Genomic DNA, 27,456 nt, shown 5'->3' with positions numbered 1-27,456 from the left:
CCAAGTCATCCGCTCTCCCTGGGAAACTTTTTTTTTTTTTTTTTTTTTTTTTGTCATGCTGTATCTAAAAATTCTCAAATTGGATTTGGGGATGGACAGGCCCCTGTGGCTCGGGGACAAAACAGCTAGTTTCCTGCTTTGGTTTTCCCCCAGTGGTTGTGCCAGTACAGAGGTACACAGTATAAAGCACTCCCTCGGGGTGTGTCTTACTGTGTGTGTGTGTGTGTGTGTGTGTGTGTATGGCTGTTATCAGGAGACTGGATGTCAGCCAATGTTAAAGAGTCAAGGCCGCTGCCAGGCTCGGGTTATTCTCCCCGGCTGTGCTCTTTGTTGTTGTTGGTGTTTGGTCAGAAACACTTAGATCCGTGCAGTTTGGAGCAAAGTTATTGCACCAAAATGATGTTTTATTTCGGGAGAAGAGGCTCTGCTCGTGACGTCAGTCCACATGAATCCAAACAGTGTGCAGGGAGCTCTGTTCAGAAAAGCAGAGACCAAAGCAGAGCGAAAGCACAGTGTATCTGTCAGTAATGTGAAAGCCACCCAAAGCGCAGATGTGATGTCAAAGATAACAGCTCAGGACGTCTGGGAGCAGCTGGGACTTTTCCATCACCAGCTGCAGAGTCAAGAATGATAGAGAGTGAGCTCCCACCTCCTCGCCGACGCCTCATTAACTGAGACTGCTGATTGTAATTGTGCGCTGTTCCTGATCAGCTGATCGGCTGTTTGGGTGGAGCGGCTGCCAGCCAATCAGCTGATGGCTTGCATGACTTTATTTTTCCTGAACAGCACAAACAGCATGGTTGAAATCATCAAATTACCGTAGGGATTTTTTTTCCTGTATTAATATATGACACTATTGAGTATCACTACATATCACAATATATACCCCCAGTATCCAATACATATCAAAATATATATCACAGTATCTCTATGTCACAATATATAGTATATCCCATTATCCAATATTTATCACAACATCTCTATAGGTCTCAAAATATCCGAATATCCAAAATATATCAAAATATATCAGGATAACACTATCTATCACAACATATACCACAGCATCTAAAATATATTACAAAATATATCTCAATATGACTTTATATTACAATATAAACACCCATATATATCATAATATCACTATGTATCACAATATATGCCCCCAACATCTGATATATCTCACAATATATCACAGTATCACTATATATCACAATATATACCCCAATATGCAATATTCATCACAGTATAAATTATAGTATCACTATATATCTCAATATATACCCCAACATCCAATATAAATATATCACAATACATACCCCCATTATCCAATATATAATCACAATATATATCCCTAATGCCCAATATATATCACAATATATATCCCAATGTCCAATATATATTTAATCACAATATATACCCCTAATATCCAATATATAGCACAATGTATACCACAGCATCACTATATATCACAATGTATACCCCAATATCCATTATATGTCACAATATATATATAACAATATCACTGTATGTCATAGTATATCACAATATGATGATACTGGGTGTGGTCCTACTGGTCACCCACCCTGTGCAGAACCCCAGAGAACTCAGTGACCAAAAAGTACAGTTGCCCAAATGTCGTACCCAAATACCTAAAGGGGATCAGTTACCTAAAAATACCTAAATGTGCTCAGTTACTTAAATCTAGGAAAAATTAATCGAAAATGCACGAGCAGAACCCCCTGAAGTGCCTGGACAGTTATCCAAATATACCCCAAAGAAACTTTTGTGGACTTTTAATGACTTTGGGGGATAAGCCTGTTAGGTGTGATGTCAAATAATATTCTTTAAAATCTTAGTTGAAATAAAAAATAATGTGTTTTCTTATCCAAAGTTTAGACAGCAGAGTTATGTGTCACAATATCCCCAAATCACCAAATCATATTTATGCTTAAAGACGATAAACAATAATTTTGAACTCTTGCCCAGCACAACTTTATCTCCATATATCTACTGACACATACAGGAAAATTACGCGACTAAAATATATATATTTTTTAAAATGTGTGTGTTGTGTTAACACCACACCATGTTGATTTTTTTTTTTGTAACAAATCAGCATCTAAATGTAAATCAGATGCTTCATCACTTCCATATTGTGTTATTTCCCATTCATCCTACATCCACATGAATGCACAGTGAGGCTTTCAGGGTCTGTTATCTGCAGTATTCATGCAAAGCAGATGCATGAGGGGGAACTTTTACTTTTACTGTGACCATGCAAACTAAAGAATACACTGTGTTATCTCCACAGTTATTTAGAAGTCGCCGAGTAAAGAGTTTATTGCCGTATAATCTCTTGGCAGCGGCTTTAGAGGGATTTCATGATAGCGCTTGCATGCTTTATAAAAAAGACATTTATATGAGCATAAAATGTTGATGGCTGATAGTTTGCTCTTGCAGCTGCTGTAGAAACCCTCATTCCTTTTGCATCCATCCTGTATTAGCCCTGCAGTCCTGAAAGGTTAGACATAAAATTCCTCCCTGCATCTCCACCAGCGTGTTCCCGGCTCATTGCTTGTAACTTCCAACAGCTGAGAAATGAGGAAAATGTGATTTATGCGTTTTTTTTTCCTGCAAGTGGTTGCTCTTGAGGATAGAGCCGTTAAATGCCGTGGTATTTTCCAGCAGACATGCAATAAAAAGTGCAACTTCTACAATGGCTACATCTGTAAGCGGACAAAAAAAAAATATAAAAAAATGGAGGAAAATACCAAAAATGGTGTTAACACTCATTTCCCCCTCTTTGTGTGTTTACACAAATACAGCCAGAATGCAAACGTGACTCGGTGGGCGGTGTTGTCGTTGAGGAGATCCAGCGATAAGATGACAGGAGAGTCTCGGTCCAGCTGGCTGGAGCGTTCAGCCTCCTGATAAGATGCACCTGGCACAGACTTAATGCTTCCCACTTGATTACACTCTGAAAATAGAAAAGGTGCTCCAGGTTTCCAGAGGGTTGCGACCATAGGGGAGTCCCTGAGGGTTCATGAGAGCCTTTCACGAAGGAATCAACAAACCTGGACCTTCAAATTTTTAACACTTAGGTGTCTGCAATGTGACTCTTTAGCAACATTATCAGCTGCCAGTGGGTTCCCTTTGGATCCTACAGGAACCCTTGTTTTTTAGAGGAGTTACTCACATCCAGAGAGAAGAGGTTTTAGCTTTTATTTACCCGGAGAATACTCACAGTATATGATCGTTTTCAGCAAAGCCCTTCTCCTCCAAACCCTCTTCAGTGCGGCATTCATACTTGGACACACTTCTGCTGTTGGCCTCGGAGCAGCCATTAGAGGTTAAATGCCTTGCTCAAGGTCAAGACACTAAAGTGGTGATTGTTGAGTAAGAGATGAATGTGTTGTATTCACTTCCCCCACCCAGAATCCATCTGGCAGCTTCCTGGTCACAGGCTCACTTCTCTAACATCATGTTTTTGTGAACCCAAAGACACTGGCAGCACATATGAACCCTGACCCTAACGCTCATGGAGGGGAATAACTTAATTTTCTAATTAACTCAGACAATGTGCTAATCTAACCTAATGTGCCTTTTTATTATTAAGTACCAACACAGCATTATTGTGCACATTATTAAATGAAGTAAACCTGTAAGCCAAGGAAAATGACCAATAATTTATTATATTGGACTGTTTTCACAGTACCAGTATACTCTTACCTCATTACATTAGTATATAGTATGTTATTCTGTGTGATACTGTATATTTACTATATTTATTACCACCAGGGTTCTTCTGAGAAAGTTAATCTGTTTCCACCAATACCAATATGTCAGCAGTTTCACTTCCACTATTGAACGACTTCCATTAAAAAAAAAAAAAAGACATTTATTTCAAATCCACATGACACACTGTGTAAATAAGACAGCTTCAGAGCTGCTGTATTTTTATTTTTTCACTGATTGGAGCTAGGCTAATGACTCCCATAGATTTCAAGTCTTTATGCTAAGCTAACACAAAATGCCACCCACCGGAACTGAACCACCGGATGTACAGAGGTGAAAATGGTGTCGAACATCTTGTCTCACTCTGAGTAAATCAGAAAAAGGGTAATTTTTCCCCAAAACATTGGAGTTTTCCTTTTTAAGGTCTGCTTTGTTATTTATGCTTTTAGGCAGCAGGACACAAAGGCTCACCTGGAAAAGAGATTTATTCTCAAGGTGACGACGGCGGCCTGGTTAAATAAAAGATAAATTAAAAAAAAAAAATACTTGCCCGCAGTGTACGCAGCTTTTATATAAACGAAATTAATCATTAGTCATCATTTATATTCCATAAGGTGGCAGGCATATTTGTTGTGATGCTGTAATGGAGAAGTTTGCTTGTTCCCCCACAGGGAGGTAAGAGGTCAGAGGTCAGAGGGTGGGATTGAGTCGCTCAATGACACATCAGTCAAGTGGATGTTTAGCACGCAGCTCTGGTTGAAGAACGGCCTCCTCCGCCCTCACATTGTGACTTACGGTTAACCTTATCTTATCTTATCTCTGTAACGTCAGCTGTGCTCACATCAGCCTCAAACAACGCGGCCCTCGCACGTCTGTCATCTGTTCGTCCGTCCGCTTCACCCAAAACGCCCACGGACAGGAAAGAAAATGTCACCCGGTCCCATTTGAATGTCCAAGGGGTCACAGACGTGGGCAAATATTTGCTTAGAGAGTGAATGTGATTACACCCAACAACCCTTTTCTTGTTATCACCACCAGACGCACGGGCCCACATTTCCATAAATGAGGCCAATGAAGTTTTATTTGTTCAGGTACTGATGCGTACAACACAAAGACTTCACAGTGTCGCTATCAAACTTTTTTTTTTTTTTTTTTCCGCTGGCGTTTGCTGTTTGCTCTGCGGTCAGTTTGCTCACAGGAATTTGGTTTAGAAATAAGACCTGAATCCACAATCGTAAACAACATTATCAGAAAATGAAGTAAGATTCACTAAACAAGAATTTGTGATACTGATACTCATCTTTTTTGCATTGAGGCTGACATTTTGTGGCAACACGTCCATGAATGTGATCGTTTTAATGCCAAAAACAAGCATTCAGTGATTCCCGCGGGATTTCATTCTTGTCAGAAAGAGCATGTGGGCCGTCATGGGACACTGAGACTCAGAGTCATGAAATTATTTTAAGGCAGGTAGTGCATCTATTCCACATGGGAGGCCCGGATATAGAGGACAATCTTTACACTGACAATTAATAAAAAAAAAAAAAACAATTATCGAGCAATTATTTGCATGTTGACATGCAGTTGCTGTCTGAGAATGGAGCAGGTTGAGGTCAGAGCCTCCACCACATTGACTTTGCTTACACTGATTGTCCAATATCTCATGATATATGTAGAGGGGAAAGCCAATATTGACCCAATATATTTGCAAAATGATATATTGGAGTTTGGAGAGCAGCTTTTGATCACAATGGACACACCTCCATGTTGACGGAGGAGAGATAACAAGCGAATATTGATCATAGCACCGTGCATAAATTATATTCTTTATCAGGGAGGCAGTAAAACTAAAAAATCTGGATGATAGGATGATATATTCTGTTGACGAACTTCCTCTGTTCCTCTACTCTCTCGGTGCCATTTTTTTTTTATATAACTTGAGCACGATCAGATTTATCTTCATTTTAATTAATTTATTCACTCCAGACTGTGATCAAATGGTATGGAAACAGAACGTACAGTAGTGACAAAATGATGGCACACGGCATGGCGAAAGTCCAACAAATGTGACTTAAACAGAGAAAAATTAACTTTAAATAATGCCATGGCATGACTACGACATTTAGCCCAGAACAAAATGAATCTCCACATGATGGTGGTGTGTGTTTTTGTCTTGAGAAATACGGTGATTGAGAATTCTTTTTCCTTTTTTGTGTGTGTTTGTGTTTTTGCTTGTCCTCTCGGGGCGGCTGAGACTGCCACACGGCCTCGGCTTCACCTTTAAAAAGCAACGCTGACTCAGCGCTCGCGGTGATCTCACACTCTCGAAACTGAGAAGTTGATCTGAGGATGGCCTTTTTAAATCCAAGGAGGCCAACAGACAACTTTTGGGTTTCTTACGGAACAAATTTTTCCAGTCAGGGTTTGTATGTTAGAGAGTGTGTGTCCGTTTTACAAAGGAGTTTTTTCAGGAAACTTTCAGGTTCCATTTAGGATTTCAAGATGAGGAAGCCATGTTAGGTTCCTTGAGGCCCTTTTGAGTTTTTTAAGATTGACTTTTCCAATGATTTATCTCTCATCTGTTGCTCCTCCTTTCATTCCTCCTGCAGACCAACGCCATCAAGACCTCCAAGTACAACCTCTTCACCTTCCTACCTCTCAACCTGTTTGAGCAGTTCCAGAGGATCGCTAATGCCTACTTCCTGTTCCTGCTGGTCCTGCAGGTGAGAGAGAGAGAGGGAGAGAGAGAGAGAGAGAGAGAGAGAGAGAGAGAGAGGGAAGTAGTTCATGTGTCTGTCAGCCGGTTTGAAGTGAAAAAAGCAGATTTTCTGAAGGTCAGAGCAAAACGCCTCCATGAGCAAACTGGAGGAGGATCTTTGAAGAACTGACTAGCATTGGTCACGCTGTTATTTTTCTTAGGTGCAATAGTGCCCTTATGCAAATACAAAAGTAAAGAAATGCACTCAGCAATTTTCTAACAGACCAATAAGAATCCATGAAGTCAAAATGGAAAATTTGTATGACATTTCTGGGGGCACATTTTTAATATTCAAAGCAACAAGTGGTTCACTGACGGAAATTTTTCAGCTTTAAGCGAGCATGAAAATGGTTTGGGAATATTTTGAAAAGTTTATTTTTTCCTAAATTGAGACACTATAAACCCAGACACACACACACACACACATACACACACAGCTTATGAAGGGTAACTGAAGAGTCAGAGATGGGAAACTAAATGCAAAACGGGATCAGGGGTCACTCACGGCTCCACAGCTACCGGCGGCTCTCTCACAGCGAAGACGCGCGTTAACCAAACAGGAAATGGCCAAATGAAGTGCTGCGAGATTAAGGAAGTGCAATATCCACCACAGGAAATTGCCTCATCGTGCGCGCATCAGTCACGCTGCACCGTATAGGTCAGACACACACACACACATACACATGCAAATTGCTGTGCTGATAACAACTGACATATGAAAGCAGTTTTAAAGTGGAAAAGCGCAGAAACACACCGTCAGCTCATGAAAACCTTCTTTACTTTGTCGCGCAGGAAGTGGTGCACAACAGGAAAGACAGGTATCAATGCAAAATGGAAAAATCAAAGTATTCTCAGTGAGATGCAGTTCAATGTGAAAATTAAAAGTCACTGTGAAGGCTGCAAGAACCTGCAAGAAGTATTTCAATATTGCAGCTCTGACTGCTCCACATCCTGTTGGCTGGTTTCCACTCAAACAATGTGGCACATCTGATGTTTTGCATGGAAAAGCTTCTTCTGCAGAGTCACTAGTAAACTCCAGCTGTCAGATAAATGTAGTGAAGGAGAAAAAACAACAAGATTTCAATCTGAAATGTAGTGCAGGAAAAGGAGAAGGTCTCAGTAAATGGAAATACTCAAGTAAAGATGCAGTACTTCAGTCTCCACTTCATCAGCTCCACCTTTACAGTCTAATGCAGTTCAGGTCAGCAGCTCTGCCATAAATTCTACCTTTTAACAAAGTTTATCATGTTCAGTTTGTGTTGACATTGTGGAGAATGTGTCAACTTAATTCTGTATTTATTATTGAGGTTGTAGTTTGCAGAGGTCTTGTGCTGGATGACATTATATTGAGAGGTGTTTCTATTTTTTTGTCCTCCCCTATTTATATACATGAAGGGGGACAAAATATTGGAAACACCTCAACAGCAGCACTAACTATGAGCTCAATGCCAAACATAGAAGTGAATGAACACCTCTGTTACTGTGACAACAAGAAAAGCTGAGCATTATAGGCAGCAGGAAAGGAAACTTTATGGCACAACAGTTGGATTGGATTAGATTAGATTGTACAGGTGGAGCTGATAAAGTGGCCACTGAGTGTGTAATGTGCCAGTGATGAAAATGAATGGAATGCTCCAAAGGAATGAACCCTAATGCAGATTATCATTTTGACCCCCCCGAAAAAGAACTTATGGCATGCTGGTTTAAGCATCGATATCATACTGAAACATATTTAATATTGGGACAGCCAGTTTGCAGGTGGTGTCCACACACGATCACAGTTTAACGGCTGCAGTTTCAAAATCTGAAGAGGGAGCAGTTCCTTTATTACAAAATTGCACAACTATTGAGCCGTCGTCTCTCCTGGATTGCCAGTACTCAAAACAGACGTGTTTTGATCACGACTTTATCCTCAGCGTGGTCGAATTAAGCACTGAAAATTAATTACCAGGTGATAATTCATCCTGCATCATCACTGCACCGCTGATAAATGTATTAGTACAAGTGTTGCACAGTGTCAGTGCTTTGTTATTCACTGCAAGTCTGTCTTGAGGTGGAAGTTGAGCATAAAGAGAATAATGTATGCATCACACACACACACACACACGCACACACACACACCTCAACACACATTGTCACCCACCCACTCTGTCTCTCTTTACCGCATCGGATCAGTAACAGTTTAAAATATTTTTTTATAACCCGTACTTGTCAGTTGAGTGTTGTGTAATTTGTGAACCATTCTTGTGGGGTTTTTTGGGTTTTTTTTTTGTCGTTTCATACAGTATGTGTTACCCAAATTATATTTGTCTCCATTTGGCATTTTGATTTTTCTGTGTGGAGTGAGATGTTTTTGAAGCCCCCTGAGGTTTCATTTTCTCACCCACATGCGTCTGTGTTTCCTCCTTTCATGGTTTACAACCTTAATGTGCAAGAGTAGACCTAACCCTAAAACATTTCTGTGTGTGTGTGTGTGTGTGTGTGTGTGTGTGTGTGTGTGTGTCTACAGGTGATCCCACAGATCTCCTCTCTGTCCTGGTTCACCACTGTCGTTCCTCTGGTCCTCGTGCTGACGGTCACCGCCGCCAAGGACGCCACCGACGACATCGTAAGTACGCTCTGAAAGACACAGGTGTAACTTTTCAACGTCACTGATTTATTGCCGTATTACAGTAATATTTCCCCTGTTTTGTGAAGCTTTTTGCAGACATGGCAAAGTCAGTACAACTACAAAACACACGATAAAAATAAAAAACACACACAAATAACAAAAAAAAACTTCAGATTTATCCCACCCCGTATTAGACACACCACTATTATACACATAGATATCTATCTATACATACACACATACACACATGCATATATACATATTAGAAGAAGAAGAAGAAGAAGATGGTAATAATGATAATCAATAAGTCAATAAGCAAATGAATGGGTAAATAAATGTCAAACCAAATAAAAAGGATCACAAACTGGACTGAAGGGTTGGATTTAAAAAAACAAAAAAAACAAACAAACATAATATTCATGATGAGCTGTAACTGTCAGCCGAATAGCTCATTTATAAATGAAAATAAAATAATGTATTATAAAATAATGATAATAAAGTGGCAATAATTAAAGTAAGTGCAATGAAAAGGAGGCACATTGTAAAATAGAGACGAGATGAAGAGGTTTGTGAGGAAGGAATAGTGCAGGTGGGAACACATTACGGTGATTTTTTTTTTTCAGGTTAAAGTATAATTTCTGCATTTTATATTTATTGCGTGTGCTTGAAATCTGCCGGGCTGCTTTCCTGCACAAGACAGGAAGACGGTGCTGTTCTTCCAGAGCAAATGGAACCAAAGTTTCTGGCACACGGTGGAAGCAATGAGAAGGCGATGAACAAAATCACGTCTGACATTTTTTCTCTCTTTAGTAAAGCAAAAGGACGAAAGAGGCAAAGATCCTTTCCGCCACAGAGAGCGACAGGGAAACACTCCTTAGGAAGTTGATTTTTTTGTCATTAATGACCATGTTATATTAAATAAGTACCTGGGACGTTTTGCTTTCATGGTTTCTCTGTTTGCCTCAGGAGAACATGGAGAGAACAAAATGTTTTTCCTTAAACAATGAAAGGAAAATGACTTTTAATTTCAGCTGTCAAGGTCGACTAAACAAATGTGTGCCTCTGTGTGTGTGTGTGTGTGTGTGTGTGTGGCACTGCATACCTGATGCCAAACCACCACTACAGGAAAATGTGATGTCATGGGTTAAACATTAACTCTAGGAGGAGAACAAGAGTGTTTTTGTCCGCCTGGGGTGGCGATACGGGACCGATCCTCATCGCCGGTTCACGCTGGTTTCGTCGGTGAGGTCACCGGGTTCGGCCTCGCCCGGTTTGGCTTTTAGTGACGAGATGGCGACTCAAGACTGACCATGTATGGGGAGGGAGACAGTTGAGGTTGATGAGCCTTAAAAACAAACATTGTTGGGGAAGCTACGCTGACAGTCCAGTTTTACAAGCAACCAGCTACTTCCCGCTGGAAAAGGCTGAAGTACAGCGAAGCCAGACTCCAGAAATGCAATTTTGGCATTTAACCTGCATGGAAAAGGAGTTAAAATGACTCGTATCTACATCTGCAGTGTCACTTCATATGAAATGACCACAGATTAGGATGATTAACAGCAAATTTGTGTTTTATTTGAAACTCAAAGGCACTTGATAAGCTCAGCAATTCTTCAACTTGCTAAATTTTTTAGTTGATTTCTTGGTTTTGGAATCAAGCCTCTCTCTGTATCTCTGTTAGTTTCATGATTATGGGGTGAAAAAGTCGCAAAAAAATAACAAAACATCTCAGATCCAGATCATTACCAAAATATAATTATTCATTCCTTTGCCACAGGCTTGTTTTCTGGAGGTCTGTTCATGAGTCTTTGAGATTTCTTAGCGACGGATAAACTGGCGGCTGGAAAGATAACATGTTTGGTAAAAACAATAAAGAGCAAAGAAAGTGTTTATGATTGCTGTACCGCAACAGCTGCCCGCTGGAGACTCAACTCTGGACACCAACCCAAACCAAACAACACGGTCTGGGTTGATCACAGGATGACGAGCAAGTTAACTTTCTTTTTTCTTTTTTTAAATTTAACATGCCCCGTGTGGTTTATACACAGCAGAACAGCAAAACAAAAGTAAATGTGGTCTAGATAATTGTTAAATGAATTAAATAAAAGGCTCTTTGTCCCATCTGGCTTGTACCATCTTGACAATTGCACTGATAAATAAAAAGATGAAAATTCCTCTCCTGTATTTGTGGGTGGTTGCAGTAGTTGACTACACCCCAAAAGGCTTTTGCAGGGGTCACAGCTTACAGGTGGTCAAATCAAGTGTAGGAACCAAATTCATCCTGTTAGAATATGGTCAAAATGGTATCATTAGTAGCCCTGTTAGATATTCAGTTTTCTAACTTCTTTGTGCTTTGGGTTTATCAAATGGGTTTATTATATTTTTGTTATGGAAGTCCAACATGGAGTCTTACCTGCGTCTACTCACCTTTTTTCCCACGTTTCCCTTTTGCCACTTCTGTGTTACAATTAATCAGGTACTCAGAGCTCAGGTGAGCCCCAGGGAGAGTGCTAACAGAGTTGTTGACCACACAGTTGTCAGTTTATTAGCTTATCTTAGTGAATATTTTTTTAGTTAGAACAAGCTATTGGAGCTGCTGTGGCTTAAAAATAAATGTTATGTAATTTTACGTCAGATCTCAATAGTCTTTGTTTGTGCTGCAGTTCGGGGCGTGTCTGACTGCACCGTACCTGGAGCCTCAGTGCACGTTTGGTCTGTGGCCTATTCATTAAGGCCTGTTCATTAAGTTTCTCAGAAGAGGCGTTTAATGGTAATGGTTGCAACTGATCCTAAGTCCCGCCCCTCAAAGGAAAAAAACAGCCAATCGTAGCTTAGTAAATGTTGCCCTCGGACATACATTTGTCTCTATTGACGTGAGTGAAGCTTCTGTAGATGTTCAGGTGTTTTCAGAGGTTCATGCTGCCTTTAAAGAAAACTCCCAGGTGAAACTCTGTGCCTGGGGCAAGAGAAAACACAGAAACTGAACAAAATCAAAACTGAGTCACATGCCTCCTCTGTGTCTCCCACCACACACACACACACACACACACACACACACACACACATATGAATATTAATTTTGATTAACAAGCACGCCTGTGTTTGGTTGAAGGCAAGGCATGTTATTGTGTTGGATTCATAAAATGACCAAACAATTGGAGGCTAAATTAGAGCCTGATGATTTTTTTTTCTTCTTGTCCTTCTAGAATCGCCACCGGAGCGACAATCAAGTCAACAACCGCAAAGTCCAAGTGCTTATTGATGGAAAGTAAGTTCACGTGCATGTGTGTGCATGCTCCCTGAATGTAAGACATACACGCGGTCATATTTTATGTGTAATAATGTACATGCTACCTCAGGCTTTGCTAAAATCTAAAAGGAGCTCATAAGCACCTTAAAGTCCCTTAATAAACAGCTGTTTGTTGGCGCAGGCCTCATGAGCCATTTATGACGGTGTTCCTCAAGGCACGTTGGTGGGTTCCCCTGTGGTCACATTATAAAGAAGGTTCCTCAAAACAGTAGTGAGTCTTTGTTTCAGCTCCTCAGGCAGAATAAATCCTACATCGCCATAAGCCTCCACAAGTTCAGAGCACCTCACATATTTGAAATAGCAGGTCTGAGGTCAGCAGGAAGAAAACAAGCAGCTGCTTCCTGTGAGAGAGAAAGCATTCCTGCCTAGCTCTAAATAGCCAGGTTAGGGGTTGAATTCCCTTCATAGCTCAATGGCTAGAGCAAGGCATCAAAATGCATCAAGATTAGGGGTTCTATTCCCACCACAGCTAAATATTTTCAAATATGTGCAGCCCATAAAATGTAAAAAAAAAAAAAAAAAAAAAAAAAGGCATGTGTGGTATATCTGCAGATGTGTCTTGTCGCTGCCCGCTGTGCCCAGGCCCCAGTGTGTGTGTGTGTGTGTGTGTGTGTTTTTGTTCATAGCTATGCATCTGTCTCCATATGTTTGCATGCATCTCGTGTGTGTTTGCATGCATGTGGTGTCTGTCCTCAAACTTGTTGAGTCTGGTAAAACTCCTTGTTGTTTGCTGGGCAGTGGTATCGTGCCCTCGCTCTAGGACAGTCACAGGAAGCAGCTGCAGGATGGCAGGAAGCGCTTGTTTTCTTCTTCTTAATCTGACGTCTGGTGTTTTAAAATATGTGAGGAGCGCTTGATTTGGATCTGGGGTGTCACTGCCATGTGGATTTATCCCACCTGAAGAGCTGAAACCCACATCTAGTGGGATGTTTGAGAATATATTTGATCCAAGATTGCCAAGAACTTAATGTTTAATCATTAATTATTTGTCCACCACAACTTCCCAGAAACGTCTCACCTCATGTGAATACATATTGTGGCTCTATAGGCTACATGGGAGTTAGCTATATTTATTCTATATTAGTAACTACTCTGAAAAAAATGTATAGAAGACTCCAAAGTGCTGTCCAAGTGTTGACTCAATGTTTTTTTGTTTGTTTGTTTGTTTGTTTGTTTGTTTGTTTTTTGGTACATAATTTTAAAACCTTTTGACGATCTACTCAGAAACAGGTGGTGAGCTACCACTTGAGCCCTGTTCTGTATAGCTGATATTAATTAAATATAAATATTAACATTTTGATTAACACATAATACATTTTTCATCTTTGGAGAAACACTTGAATTATATTTTTCCAAACTGTGTAAGTCTATTTATTCACATCAAACCTTTTCTCAAAACGTTTGAGAAATTAAAGAAATTGTCTTGACAGTTTGATGAACATGTGGCCACCAATAATCCTACAAACAGAAAAAGATTCCTGTGTTTTTTGTTCCTAAAATGCCGCTTGAAGTGTATTTTTGTTACTGCTCCTCGCAAACCATTGTTCTGTTGCGTTTTTCTGCGACACAGTTGGGCTTTAGGAGCCGTGAGGCCCAACAGCCTGTAGTCAGCTCAGCCAATCAGATGTAATGTTTAATGTATGGGCAGACTAAGGAGAAAATTGTGTCCTGTGGCTCAGTTCTGAACCATATAATTATCTGAGACAATGAATGTAAAACCTCAAAGAGCGTCAGAGCTTTATATTGCAGCCAAGTTTGAATTCCTGTGCTTAACTCACACTTTCAGTGGCTTTGGACTGAGACAGAAACACAGACAGATAATAGAGGAAACTGTCAGGAAAATGCAGGAAAGCAGAGCTGCTGCTATTAGGATGACCTTGGTTTGAGGGGGTATTTATAGCCCCTCAGAGTGACTTTACAGGACGGTTTATTTCCTGACGATCCTCAAATAAAAGGAAAAGGATACCGTTTCTCTGAATACTGCACTGACAAGACTCTACACACACGCACACACACACGTACACACTTAAATAGTTTCTGTTGTCTCTCAAATATGCACAATCATTGTTTCTCAGCTCCTGATCGTTTCAAATTCCCTGCCCGGCGCTCTGCTGCTTGTCACTACATCTCCACGTCTGTCTCCTCCTCTCAGGTTGCGCAGCGAGAGATGGATGGACGTCCAAGTGGGAGACATCATCAAACTGGAAAACAACCAGTTTGTTACTGTAAGTTGATCTGCTGAAACGGAAACTTTTTCCTCTCTTGCCACCCAGATATATATATATATACCAGGCGGGACATTTTTGGGAACACAACGTTTTCTGATTCGATTATGGATCACTTTGCTGCATAAACTTAAACTCTTATAATTAGTCAGTGCTTTAAGATATGGAGTTAAGATGTCAGTACCACATGTTGGCATGCAAATATTTGTTAACGCATTAGTGAGTTTAAGTAGCTAATGGCCTTATTATTATTTCAGCTTATGTTTAAAATGTGCCGGTGGCTATTATTGATTATGTTTGCTGTTTTAATTTATTTGCTCATTCTTCATTTGGGATTTTTTCAAAGCTCCAAGGGTTTCTCTGCCTCACCAACGCAAGCTTTATTTATTTCTTTATTTATTTGATCACCAAGTCAGTAAGAATCCCCTTTATTAAGGAGAATGGGTTTTTGACTCATACTTGGTAGTTTTATACTTCATTTCAAAAGTCAGCGGGAGTGACGGTGGAAAGCTTCTGCAGGACTTGATGTGAGTCGAGGATTAGGGTTAAGGCTCTTTGATGGTGTTGCTGAAGGAGCTCTGGTCCACATGTTATGCAGTAAAATCAAGGATCTGCAGTTTGGTATAACTAAGCCGGCCATGTCACACACTAATACAACTATTCCACTCACTCCACAGTCACGTACAGCGGGAGATGTGCACAGCTTCAGCAGAGTATCTCCAAAGAGTAAAAATATATTTCTGTCATTCTGTATGGTCACAGAGAAACTAATTATGAACAAATGGATCTCTTTACATCGTCCCTCTCAGAAGGAACGGATCACTGCAGCTGGAAATGATTAATTTGGGAAAGATAGCTTTTAGTTTACACAATAATAATGTAGAATACGCTGAAACATGGGCGCCTGCTGACACATTTTTAATGCCACTGTGAAGAGGAATATGGAAATTCTTCTCTTTTTGGACTGGTATTGTTTGAGGGAGAGTTTGATTAGATTTGTAATTTGGTTTAGGAGCGGGTGAGGAATCTACATCCCGCTTCTTTTTCTTCTTCTCTTTTTCCTCTTTCTTTGCTCGTATGTGATTGTCTGATTTGTATTATTTTATTTCTGTTTGTACTCTGTAGGAAATAAAATTGGAAAAAAGGAAAAGGACCACTTTAATGTCTCTGCAGTGGAATTTTTCTCTTTTTTTCAAGACAAGAACAGAAGATGCAAACAAACAGTCGTGTAACGTTGGGTTTGTTGTTCTGCTCTGTGATTCCAGGCCGACCTCCTCCTGCTGTCCAGCAGCGAGCCGCTCAACCTCATCTACATCGAGACAGCAGAGCTGGACGGGTTAGTCTTCATCTGTGTGTGTGTGTGTGTGTGATCCAACCAACCCTATGTCTGTGATGTGTTCAGGGGCGCCGCATATGGGGGAAAAGTTAGGACAATTCCAAGGGCCCTTGCCTGACAGGGGCCCCCAAAAATAGACAAAAACTAATATAAAATTATTAAACCATCATCGAGTAAATATATATATATATTCTTTTTTTTCATGGGGCCCAAAATTCCTGGTGGCGCCCCTGGTTGTGTTTATCTGTTTTCCCACATTCTCCTGCTTCTTTACCTCTCCATCTCCCTTGCCCTCCTTCCTCATCACTTTCTGCTTTCCACCTTCTCCTCCTCTTCCTTTCTCTTTCTCTCTCTCTCTTTGCACGGCTCTCTGTAATCTTTGTCGTCTGCCACCTCCCTCTTCCTCATCCTCCTTTTCCTCCTCTTCCCCAGAGAGACCAACCTGAAGGTGAGACAGGCTCTGACAGTCACAGGAGACCTGGGAGACAACATCGAAAGCCTGGCAGCCTTCAACGGTAAAACACTGCTGGAGGTTTCTAAAATTGCCAGCACACACACACACACACACACACACACATAACCTGTACATTCCCAAAAATAGATGTCTATAATGTTACAAGGGTGAGGCAGGTGTTGTTAAAAAAAAATAGTGTTTACTTGGCAAGTGTTCCCAGGGTGAATCAAAGTTTAACAAAATGGGTGAAAGTGCACATACATTGCAGTTTATTATAGTAGATTTTCTTCCTCCTTAATTAAGCAAAAGTGGAATTCTGGCTGCTCATTGGCTGATACTTGGAGTGCTAATCTGTTTTAGTGCCTTGTTCTACCAAAAACTAAATGAAAAAAAAAAAAATAGATATGATGAAAATGGTTGTGAACTGACATAAGAAGTGATGATGATTGATAATTTGTCTAATTTGCTGTTGTGAACCCCTCTCCTGTGTCTGCTGGTGCTTCTCCCTCCAGGCGAGGTGCGTTGTGAGCCCCCAAACAACCGCCTGGACCGCTTCACAGGAACGCTGACCTACGCCGGCCAGAAATACTCGCTGGACAACGAGAAGATCCTGCTGCGAGGCTGCACGCTGAGGAACACCGAGTGGTGCTTTGGCCTGGTGCTGTTTGGAGGTCAGTGGGACGCTTCGCTGCTTAGCATCTGCAGAGGTTTTTTTAATTATTTTTTTAGGTTAGATTACTGATCCAGAACATGTCGGGTTACATCCATGCAATGATCTTAGTTTTCACCAATGCTTCAGATATGTTTCAGTAGAGATAACTATAGCTTGGCACAAGTCCACCTTCATGCATTTATCCTGAATCTGTCCAGTTCCTTCATGAATGTTATTATGCAGCAAAACCAAATTGGCTGATTGTGTTTTTTTTCCCCCTCTTCTATTAAAACGCATCTAGTTTGAAGTAACCCTGCTGGAATTGCACAGGAAAAATCACATCTCTCCAAGTCCCTGTTTCTAAAGAGTAACTTTTACCCTCTGAGTACATCTTAAACGATCAGCTTTTCACCTTTAGCACATTTTTACACCAGCAATTTCACATCCTCTTAATCAAAACATTAGTAAAACATTTTTAGATAACAACACTAATCGAGTATTCTTTACACCAGGGTCACTGAACTTAAGATGGCTCAGGGGCCACTCAGCAAAATTCAGCTGTGTCCAAGGGCCACAGGCTACATGACTAGTCCAAAAATGAATGAAACCTACAGAAAACAGCTATGTTTCCATCCAAGGCCAAACCTCACTGAATAAAAGATTGTCATGCAATGATTAATGATGAAATGATCAAGTTACAACAAAATGAGGCATCACCTCCCGACAAACCGCCTCCTGACACGTCACTTCCCATCACAGCACCACCCGACACACCCCTTCCTGACACACCGCGCCCCGACACTTCCGCGACCGGCGTGGGCTTGTAGGCTACATCAGCTGTAAGGTGAGGCACGCCCACTTCTGGTCAGTAGGTCAAAACAGGTTCATGACATCAGCCCAGTAGCCTACGCATTATCGCCCTCTTGTGGTTAGTGATAGAAATGAATTGTCCATAAACTGAAAAGTCAATAATTAGATGGGTGGCGATGGGCGCCGCCAGGGATTTTGGGCCCCATGAAAAAAAATCTTTTTGGGCCTTTGTATAGCCGGCCAATAGGCAAACCTTTTTATTTCAGGCTTTTCGAGGGCCCCCTCCCCCACTGTGGCCGTGGGTAATCAGTCCCACTTTTCCCCCCACTACGACGCCCCTGTGGCGATGTGTCGGGTGGCGGAGGGCGGTGTGTCCGGAGGCGTTGTATCGGATGGCGGTGTGTCGGGAAGCGGTTTGTAGGGAGGGTTAGTATGTTTGTATGAGCATTTGTAACCTACAAATGCTCATACAAGGGTTTTTTATGCCTTATCCATGTCCTCTGTTGGTTAGTATTTCAACTACAAATTGGATTAGCGTATATGGACATATAGAAGCAAACATATGCACTTATTGTATGTATTTTTTTATTGTATTTTATATTTTTTCCTCACGTTTAGTTCAAGACCCCATTATCTCATACGTAAAAAATTGATTTTCAGCAAGGTGTTAACCAGTAAATACAGAAACATACGTGACATATTAGAGACTTATAACAGACAGGATGGGAAGGTGGAGAGTCTGTGTTTGAATTGTGAAAATTTGCGAGATAAACAAGCTGTTAACCTTGCCAATAGACTCTCCAGATGATAAGACAATGCAGCACTGAGTAGTTTTCTCATATTTTAGTTCCTGTTGCTGGTTCAGTGTAAGTTTTCAGCAGCCATGTTTATTGTCTAGAGTGACTTACAATGAGCGTGATAATGGAGCCATTCTAATAATAAGGAAACATATCAGGGCCACTGCTCACGATAAACCTGTCACCCTAGAATGACCGTGTGAGACAGACGTACAGGAGACAGGAAGGACTCTTATTAACTTTACCTCAAGATAAGAGTGGATTAAAGTGAGTAGGAGGGGAAGATATCGGAAAGGAGGTGACAACTTTCTTGTTTCTGTTCCTGTTTTTTTTTTTAGGTCCGGAGACGAAGTTGATGCAGAACTGTGGGAAAACCACGTTCAAGAGGACGAGTATAGACCGTCTGATGAACGTCCTCGTCCTCTGTGTGAGTCCGTCATGTCATTCTCTGCTGTGCACAGTTTGATCTGGCCTCAGCATTGGCAGTAGTTAGTGTTTTTGTAATCAGGGGTTTTATCTTAATGCTGATAACTTAGCAAAGCTGAACAAACGAGAAAAGCACACCACCCACAGATATTCAAACCTGCTTTTTCCTCCGACAGAAACTCCAAGGAAAAAGACTTTACAGAATTGCACACACTGTTTCGTTGGCTGGCTTGTGCACTGCAAAGAGCATGTAGCAAAAAATATGCGTTAAAATCATAAATAAAAATAAACATACATTGCAACTCTAATCGTATTTTTTGACAATTAAAGCTTTCACACATTTTGTATTTGGGAAAAAAAGCATAGAAGAAAGAAATCTGGCAATATTTTTTCTAGTGAAATCCTCAAAAATCTCCTTCAAATCTGTTAAAATTATGTTATCATGCCTGAGGTTAAACAGGGTCAAAAAACTTTCGCCTCTGCTGGAGGTCTTCTGACGTAGTTTTTGATTCGGCACATTTGCATTTCAACAGGATGCAGCTACGTTTTGACCTCCAGACTTTCCTTTGACCTGTAATCTGTAAATCCCCCCCCCCTCTGCAGATTTTTGGTTTCCTGGCGTTCATGTGCACCATCCTGGCCATAGGAAACGGGATCTGGGAGCTGAAAGATGGCTCAAAGTTCACGGTCTATCTGCCAAGGCAAGAGGGCACCGATGCTGCTTTCTCCGCCTTCCTCACCTTCTGGTCCTACGTCATCATCCTCAACACTGTGGTTCCCATCTCCCTCTATGTCAGGTACCTGTGTGTGTGTGTGTGTGTGTGTGTATGCTGGAGTCAAAATGTGCCTTTTTTCTTGTATTTGCAATTTGTAAGTGAAAGAACGAGCTAGATTATGGTTTTTGGTTTCATTGACAGAAGACATCCAAGCTGTGAGAGTGAGCTAAGGATTCCCTGAGGGGACTTATAAAAATGTCTCACAAAAAGCTTCCAGTAAAAGAAAGAGAATAAATTGATTTAAAAAAAAAAATTGAGATGATGAACAGAAACACAAAGTGGGCCTTTTTGTACTCAGGATCAGATATGACTCTTAATATTTAGACCCAGTGATTGAGCTTGAACAGTGCACAAAAGGGTAGGTGAGAAAAAGTTGAGGGACAGCAGGGAAATAAAATTAAAGCAGGCTTGATTGGAACTATGACAATGATGCCCGCCTATTTTGTTCCTATTTCCTGTGTCCGCTGCTTCTGAAAGTGTGGAGATCATCCGGCTGGGGAACAGCTTCTACATCGACTGGGACAGGAAGATGTACCACGCACGCAGCGACACCCCCGCCGAGGCGCGTACCACCACGCTGAACGAGGAGCTGGGCCAAATAAGGTACATCTTCAGTGACAAAACGGGGACGCTCACCCAGAACATCATGACCTTCAACAAGTGCTCCATCAATGGCAAATCCTACGGTAAGATTTTTAGAAATGAATCTGCGGTCCAAAATCAGACTTGTGTGTTCTTTTTAAAGTGTTGGCACTGTGTACCTCAGTTCAATAAAACATATCAGCTCATAAAGATGCAGCTACAAAAACTTCATTGAGTTATTCTAACATCCAACAAGAAAAACTTAATCAATATTACATGCTATTTTTTATAGTAAAATGACCCCTGGCAATGTGAGAGTCATCACAGTCTCCTTCCACCATACTGTTTACAGCCAGCCTGTTGGTATTTGCTGGTTTTAGCTTTCTAAATTTCTGTATCGACCTGACTAAACTCCTCCTCTGCCCTCCACTTCATCCCCTCGCCACCTCAACTTCATTCAAATCTGAAATCTGCAGATAAACACATCCAAATATCAGAACAATCGAGTGCAAATTTTTCAGTCAACACTCTGGCGACAGAACAACTTCATTCAAAGTGGCTTACCTTGCAGCTGAAAGCCTGCTGCTTCACCACATTTTCGAACTGGAGGGCAAAGACAAAATAATCCAAGTAATCCGCCAAGAGCCTTGGTAGACTGAAAGGTATCCCTAATTTCCCTCAAAACAACCAAAAAAACATTTTCATTTACAGATCGCTTTTGAAATCGAAAGGCTCTGTATGTTGTGTTGTGAGTGGCGCTCTCCTCACCCTCGGATCAGATCACAGATTTCAGAAAACACTCCTCAGTCTGAATTCACGTAAGGTTTGTTGACAGAAAAATATACACAAAAGGATTCTAGACAAACCACCGAAATTCGTGGAATGGCCATCTGGATTTATGAACCCTTCATTAAGGGGTTCCTCAGGGAACCTTCATGGGTTCCCCTGTGGTTGTAATCTGAAAAGCACGTAAGGGTTCTTCCAAGCCCTTTTTCTCATTAGAAAGAGTGAAATACACTGCGATAAATTATTTCTTTCGAATTCACACACACATACACACACACACATGTACAGCACGTGTGAGTTGCATGTCAGCTGCTTTCTTCTTTCTCCACTCCAGGGGATGTGTATGACTACACTGGCCAAAGACTAGAAATTACAGAGGTGAGTTGAACTCATGTGAAACTGTTACTGTATAATGCACTACAAAATACAATGTGACTACACTATGCATTTTACTTCACTGCTCCCTGTTCAGATTACAGTGCTGTTCCTCTTCTGTTGTTCTTCTATTAAACTTTGTTCGAAAGATGTGACCCGAGCTGCAGTTACACCTGAAATTTTAGGCCTGTGAAGGAATGATTGAATGGGGACATAACCGCCATGGACATGAGATCAGATAAAACATTAATGATTACCCTGTTGGGAAATTTCGCTGCAGGAAGTTACAGCAGGAAGTAGTATTGGGAAAACACTGAAGAACAGTAGGGATGCACAAATTGAGATTGTAAGGCCTCTTCCTCATTTACATGTTTGGTATTCTATTAAAAGATTTTCCCCTTCGAGAGCACAATTTCAACACCTTGTCACTGCAGGTAAATCAGCCCTTTAGTGCATTCGGTTGGGAAGAAAGTGACAACTCGTCTTCCCACATGGTGGCAAATCCCTTTGGCAGGCGCTTTCCGAACATTGTGTACGACAGGCCTCTGTTGAGAGAATTTCATTGTCGCACGCCTCTATCGCTCTTCCTCTGTCTCTCTTTTCACACTTTCTTTCTCTCTGCCCGCTCTTCCCTTTTCCTCCAGCGTACAGACACGGTGGACTTCTCCTTCAACCCGCTGGCCGACTCTCGCTTTGCCTTCCATGATCACGCCCTGGTGGAGGCGGTGAAGCTGGAAAACCCGGAGGTCCACGCCTTCTTCAGGCTGCTGGCGCTCTGTCACACCGTCATGCCTGAGGAGAAGCAAGAGGGTGAGGAGAGAAGAAGACAGTGTGTGTGTGTGTGTGTGTGTGGGAAATGGGGTGTGTCTGTAAGGCCAAGTCTCCACAGAGTAAGCAAAACATACTTTAAATTTTAGTGCCGGTAAGAGCTTCAGCTTGGGTTGGGTCAAGGTTTGTCTTTTCCCTCTGAAACACTAAATATGATTTTGATGTTTCATCTTTGCTTTATCTCGCATATAGCCCAGGATCTTTTTGGCTATGTATTGGCCAGTTTGAACCTAAGCAATGAATAGATCACTATATATGTAAACAATAATGTACACTGCTCTAGAGAGGTCTATATGTACAAAATAATGCTTTATATACCCCAGAAGCTTTTACTCTCAAACCATGTGTTAGCCTGGGCATTTAGCTGTCTTTTATCTTTGTTTTATGTAACTGTCTTTAATCAACATTAAGTTGCGCTCTTGTATTGCATTTTCTTCTGACTGATAGAGCTGACAATAAGCTTTTAGCAGCGGCATACCAAAAAAGCCACCGACTCGGAAGGAGCAAGAGCACAACTGCTGTGGGACTGTGGGAAATGGCGACAAAAGCTGTCATCAGGCTGCACTTAAACAATCAACAGCGTCCACTTCTGTTTCTGTTCCTGAGTGGTTTAAAAAAGAAGGGAGAAGGGCATGTTTTTGAAATTGTTTTGAACTCCAACTGGAGGCTGTGGAAAGACTCTTGTTCCTCGAGTGACAGGAAGTGACCTCATTGCCCCTGCAGGTGAGCTGTTCTACCAGGCGCAGTCCCCGGACGAGGGAGCGCTGGTGACGGCGGCCAGGAACTTCGGTTTTGTCTTCCGCTCGCGCACGCCGGACAGCGTCTCTATCGTGGAGATGGGACAGCAGCGCAGCTACGAGCTCCTGGCCATTCTGGACTTCAACAACGTCCGCAAGAGGATGTCGGTCATAGGTAAAAAAAACATCCCCTGGAAACAGACTGTTTGGATGAGGGGTTCCTGCTTCATGTCATTTACTAAAAAGAGCGCCGTGACTGGAGATTGTTATTTCGCTGGTGTAAATACAGTTGGAAATGTACGTCATAATCTTCCAAAGGCGAAAGACAGTAATTCTTTTTTTTTTTTTTTTTTTTTTTTGGCCAAGTAACACGTGTATGTGTGTGTGTGTGTGTGTGTGTGTGTGTGTGTGTTTACAGTGAGGAGTCCAGAGGGGAAGCTGTCTCTCTACTGTAAAGGAGCAGATACGATCGTCTATGAGAGACTGCACCAGTCCTGTAGCAAGCTGATGGACGTCACCACAGAGCACCTTAATGTCAGTAGCATGTGTGTGTGTGTGTGTGTGTGCGTGTGTTAAATGCAGTGTAGAACCTCAGTGTTAGTGCTGTGAATGTATTTCTGTGTGTAAGATCCCATGCATGCCTCTGTGCTGGTCCTCCCTTTCCGTACTTCTATGTAGCCCGTGCAAAGGTCATCCAAATGTGTGTGTGTGTGTGTGTGTGTATATGTGTGTGTGTGAGTGTGTGTATCTCGTCCACCTGGAGACAGTTGCACAAAGAGCGGACTGGAGTTACAAGCATGTTTCAGAGACAGAGAGCTGCTCTCCAGGCAAAAATAATAGAGTTAAAGGGCAGAGTTAAAGAACCGCAGTCTCTAGCTCAAGTTTGAAGGCCTGTGATGTTATGTACAGTATAAACAGTATAAACAGTATAAACAGTAAGAACTGTACAGTTACATTATGAGTCATCTCCCTGTTGTCTGTTATGTTTTTCCTGTGTCTCTTCTCCCAGACTCACAGACAATCATTTACCCGTCCAGGGTTTACATCAGTCTAAATTTACACCACTGGGCCCAGGACGCTTCACTTTTGTTTATATCTTCAAATACCATTAGCTGGTGTGTGTGTGTGTGTGTGTGTGTGCGTGTGTGTGAGTGTGTGAGTGCTGGTCTTTCCATGGCGCGGTCATACATATGTGAATGTGGTTTTTCATCCCGCAGGAGTTTGCAGGGGAGGGCTTGCGGACTCTGGCCCTGGCCTATAAGGACCTGGATGAGGAGTACTTCAGCCAGTGGAAACAGCGCCACCATGAGGCCAGCACCGCCTTGGACGAGCGCGAGAGCAAACTGGACCAGCTGTATGAGGAGATAGAGAAGGACCTGCTGGTAGGAGCAACCCAGGAGGACGTTTTAATGATCAAATAAAACCTGTCACAGTGACTACATTTACGTACACAAAATATTCTTTTTTTGCCCTTATTTTGAAAAAGACAATATTCCTACTAAGCTGTTAACATGGCTGATGAAAATGAATATTCCATATACATTCAGTGGCAGAAATGCCAAAAATGTAATCTTTAAAAAAATAGATAAATAAAACAAGATACATAATTAAGATGTGAAGCTGATTATTCACACAAGGTTTACATCAGTTTAGCTCTTTGCCTGACATTTTCCACACGTTTACCTCCCGTCTCACTTCAACAGCCCGGTCCCTGATGTGTGTCATGTTGATGATTTGTCTGGTTTGTGTACATGTGTGTATATTTGTGTGTGTGTGTGTGTCCAGTTGCTAGGGGCGACAGCCATCGAAGACAAGCTACAAGACGGAGTGCCTCACACCATCGAGCAGCTCTCCAAAGCCGATATTAAAATCTGGGTGCTGACTGGTGACAAGCAAGGTGCGTTATCTGAGATGAATCCACCGCTCGTCTCACAGCAGACCATTCGGAGGTTCAAAAGACTTTTCCACATTACTGTATTCACTCTTAAAACATAAAAACAAAAGACACTGATGACACTAAGATCTGCATGACAGTGTTTTTAGACTCATACGCCTAGAAATGAAGCATCCCCTGCTCATGAAATATACTTTAAAAAGAGAACTAGGCATAAACAAACGATATTGACTGCTGATCAGATCCAATACTTTCACAACTATTAGTTTGAAAATCTCCTACATAACTTTAAGCAAAGGTCCGTGTTGAATGATCTCTTAAAAAAGTTTACCTCACTGAATATTGTTTAAGTGGCATTGATTTTTTTTTTTTTATTATTGGCAGAAACGGCAGAAAACATCGGCTACTCGTGCAACATGCTGCGGGAGGAGATGAACGACGTGTTCGTCGTGTCGGGGAACACGCCCGACGACGTCAGACAGGAGCTGAGGTCAGAGGAAGTGATGTCATCGTTTGATTTTCAAAAGCAAATACTCACTGTCTCCGTTTAGGGCAGCGTAATTTCGATTTTAACAAGCTTCTTATTAAAATGTCTTGCTTTTATCATTTTGAATCATGTGAAGTATTTGAGCATCATGAACAGCACTCTATAGATAAAATGAATTTTAATTAGTATTATTAAACGTGCCAGTAAACACATACATCTGATGATTGTATCTGAGCAGGAACGCACGAGCCACCATGAAGCCAGAGACGGCGGATGATGCGGTCGTTCTGGGTAAAGGTGTGAAAGTGATGGCGGACGAGGTGGTGAACGGGGAGTACGGCCTCGTCATCAACGGGCACAGTCTGGTACGTCCCGTCGAGTCAGAGCCGCTGTCCTCATGACTTTAAACACCCTGAGCTGGTTAATGATAAAAAATGAGGGAGCGTTAACTCCTTATATCATTCATCACACTTCTAAAAGCCTTATAATCCATGAGGGGATTTATAATATGGAGCATTGGGAGCTATCGAGGGAAGATGCTTCAGTGATATCTGTGCTGTTAACGACAGCGCCATCAAAAAGGTCAACAAACCCTGAAACAGTAAAGCCAGGGTTCAGTTTCTGTTGCAGTTTTTGGGTCATGATTTTCAGTTCAGTTTGTTTGGTGCATCAGGGAGAAAAAGAGCTCTACCAACTTTTTTTTGTCATTCAGAGATTTTCGATTACCATTAAATCAATGAATATTTGAACATAATTACTGTCTGTACCCGGTGCTGGGGATCACCACACTCGTTTGTGTATTGGTTAATTTTTCATGGTTCAATTTTGCACTGTATTGAACCATTTATTTTTGTGATTTTCCGCATTTTTACACATTTTTTACTTTAAATTTAATCAGATACACGAGTTGTAGGAGTTTATAGGGATTCAGAAACATTGGTTTATTTTATAAAGTACCCCTGCTCACATCTGGGCCAGTTCTGCAGTTGTCTCGTATCATCAGAGTCATGTTGTCAGCCGACACGGTTATTAAACGTCCCGTCAGTACGGCTCAGTGTTATTTCAGACATCTACAATGGTTTTTCAGTTCCTGTGCTCCTGTTTTCCCCCTGCGGCCCTGCAGGCGTACGCCCTGGAGCGCAGCATGGAGCTGGACTTCCTGAGGACGGCCTGCATGTGCAAGGCGGTGATCTGCTGCAGGGTCACTCCTCTGCAAAAGGCTCAGGTGGTCGAGCTGGTCAAGAAGTACAAGAGGGCCGTCACCCTGGCCATAGGAGACGGGGCCAACGATGTCAGCATGATTAAAGGTGCCGAGCAGAATGCATGTTCGCCGTCAACAAAACATACACAGCAGCATCCGAGACAGAGAGGGAAAGGGCAGGGAGGGGAAGAGACCAAGGGAAGGATGAAGGCACGGGACGAGATTTAGGAAAGAGAGGTGTGATCAAGGGAACGGACGGGATCTAAGAAAAGAATCTAGGGAATGTAAAGGATCTAGTGGACAGGATGGAAAGGGAAAAAATAGTCAGGGGTTTGGGGAGTTCATGTGTCAGTAGGGCTGTCGCAATAACCACAATATTGCAATATTGTGCTATTGACAAACGAATTGCTGCAACTGCCACAACTGCATGTTAACATTCTCCTGGGTTTTCTCTGGTTTCTTGGATGGCTTAGGCTTATATAGCTCTAAAGTTATGATAACTGAATTTTTAAAAAATGGTAAATACTGCACTGTTGAGCAGCCCTAGATCACTGCAGGGGAAATTCCTTCAATGCGACGGCGCTGTGTGTTACAGCTAAAAGCAGTGTGTGTCACATTTTGAGATGCTTTTTTGGGTTTAGCATTTTTTAACCAAGATCAATAGATTGGTGTCTAA

The 27,456-nt window shown here is 41.7% G+C and overlaps 1 protein-coding gene across 1 annotated transcript in view; it reads left to right on the top strand.

Moving 5' to 3' along the window:
* Positions 1 to 27,456, top strand: part of atp8b5a (ATPase phospholipid transporting 8B5a) — a 51,980-nt gene that overhangs the window by 18,519 nt on the left and 6,005 nt on the right. Inside the window, exons 4-22 of the mRNA XM_030059448.1 lie at positions 6,345 to 6,458; positions 9,003 to 9,101; positions 12,311 to 12,372; positions 14,567 to 14,639; positions 15,905 to 15,975; positions 16,408 to 16,490; positions 16,942 to 17,100; positions 19,027 to 19,115; positions 19,718 to 19,911; positions 20,368 to 20,576; positions 21,593 to 21,636; positions 22,278 to 22,443; positions 23,185 to 23,373; positions 23,617 to 23,732; positions 24,416 to 24,580; positions 24,984 to 25,095; positions 25,477 to 25,582; positions 25,818 to 25,944; positions 26,703 to 26,886. Of these exons, the coding sequence (XP_029915308.1) occupies positions 6,345 to 6,458; positions 9,003 to 9,101; positions 12,311 to 12,372; positions 14,567 to 14,639; positions 15,905 to 15,975; positions 16,408 to 16,490; positions 16,942 to 17,100; positions 19,027 to 19,115; positions 19,718 to 19,911; positions 20,368 to 20,576; positions 21,593 to 21,636; positions 22,278 to 22,443; positions 23,185 to 23,373; positions 23,617 to 23,732; positions 24,416 to 24,580; positions 24,984 to 25,095; positions 25,477 to 25,582; positions 25,818 to 25,944; positions 26,703 to 26,886 (2,362 nt within the window). The remainder of the gene's footprint in view (positions 1 to 6,344; positions 6,459 to 9,002; positions 9,102 to 12,310; positions 12,373 to 14,566; positions 14,640 to 15,904; positions 15,976 to 16,407; positions 16,491 to 16,941; positions 17,101 to 19,026; positions 19,116 to 19,717; positions 19,912 to 20,367; positions 20,577 to 21,592; positions 21,637 to 22,277; positions 22,444 to 23,184; positions 23,374 to 23,616; positions 23,733 to 24,415; positions 24,581 to 24,983; positions 25,096 to 25,476; positions 25,583 to 25,817; positions 25,945 to 26,702; positions 26,887 to 27,456) is intronic.

Source organism: Myripristis murdjan, chromosome 9, assembly GCF_902150065.1.
Source record: "Myripristis murdjan chromosome 9, fMyrMur1.1, whole genome shotgun sequence".
In the NCBI taxonomy this organism is placed as follows: domain Eukaryota; kingdom Metazoa; phylum Chordata; class Actinopteri; order Holocentriformes; family Holocentridae; genus Myripristis; species Myripristis murdjan.
This window is presented reverse-complemented; position numbering and strand designations above follow the sequence as displayed.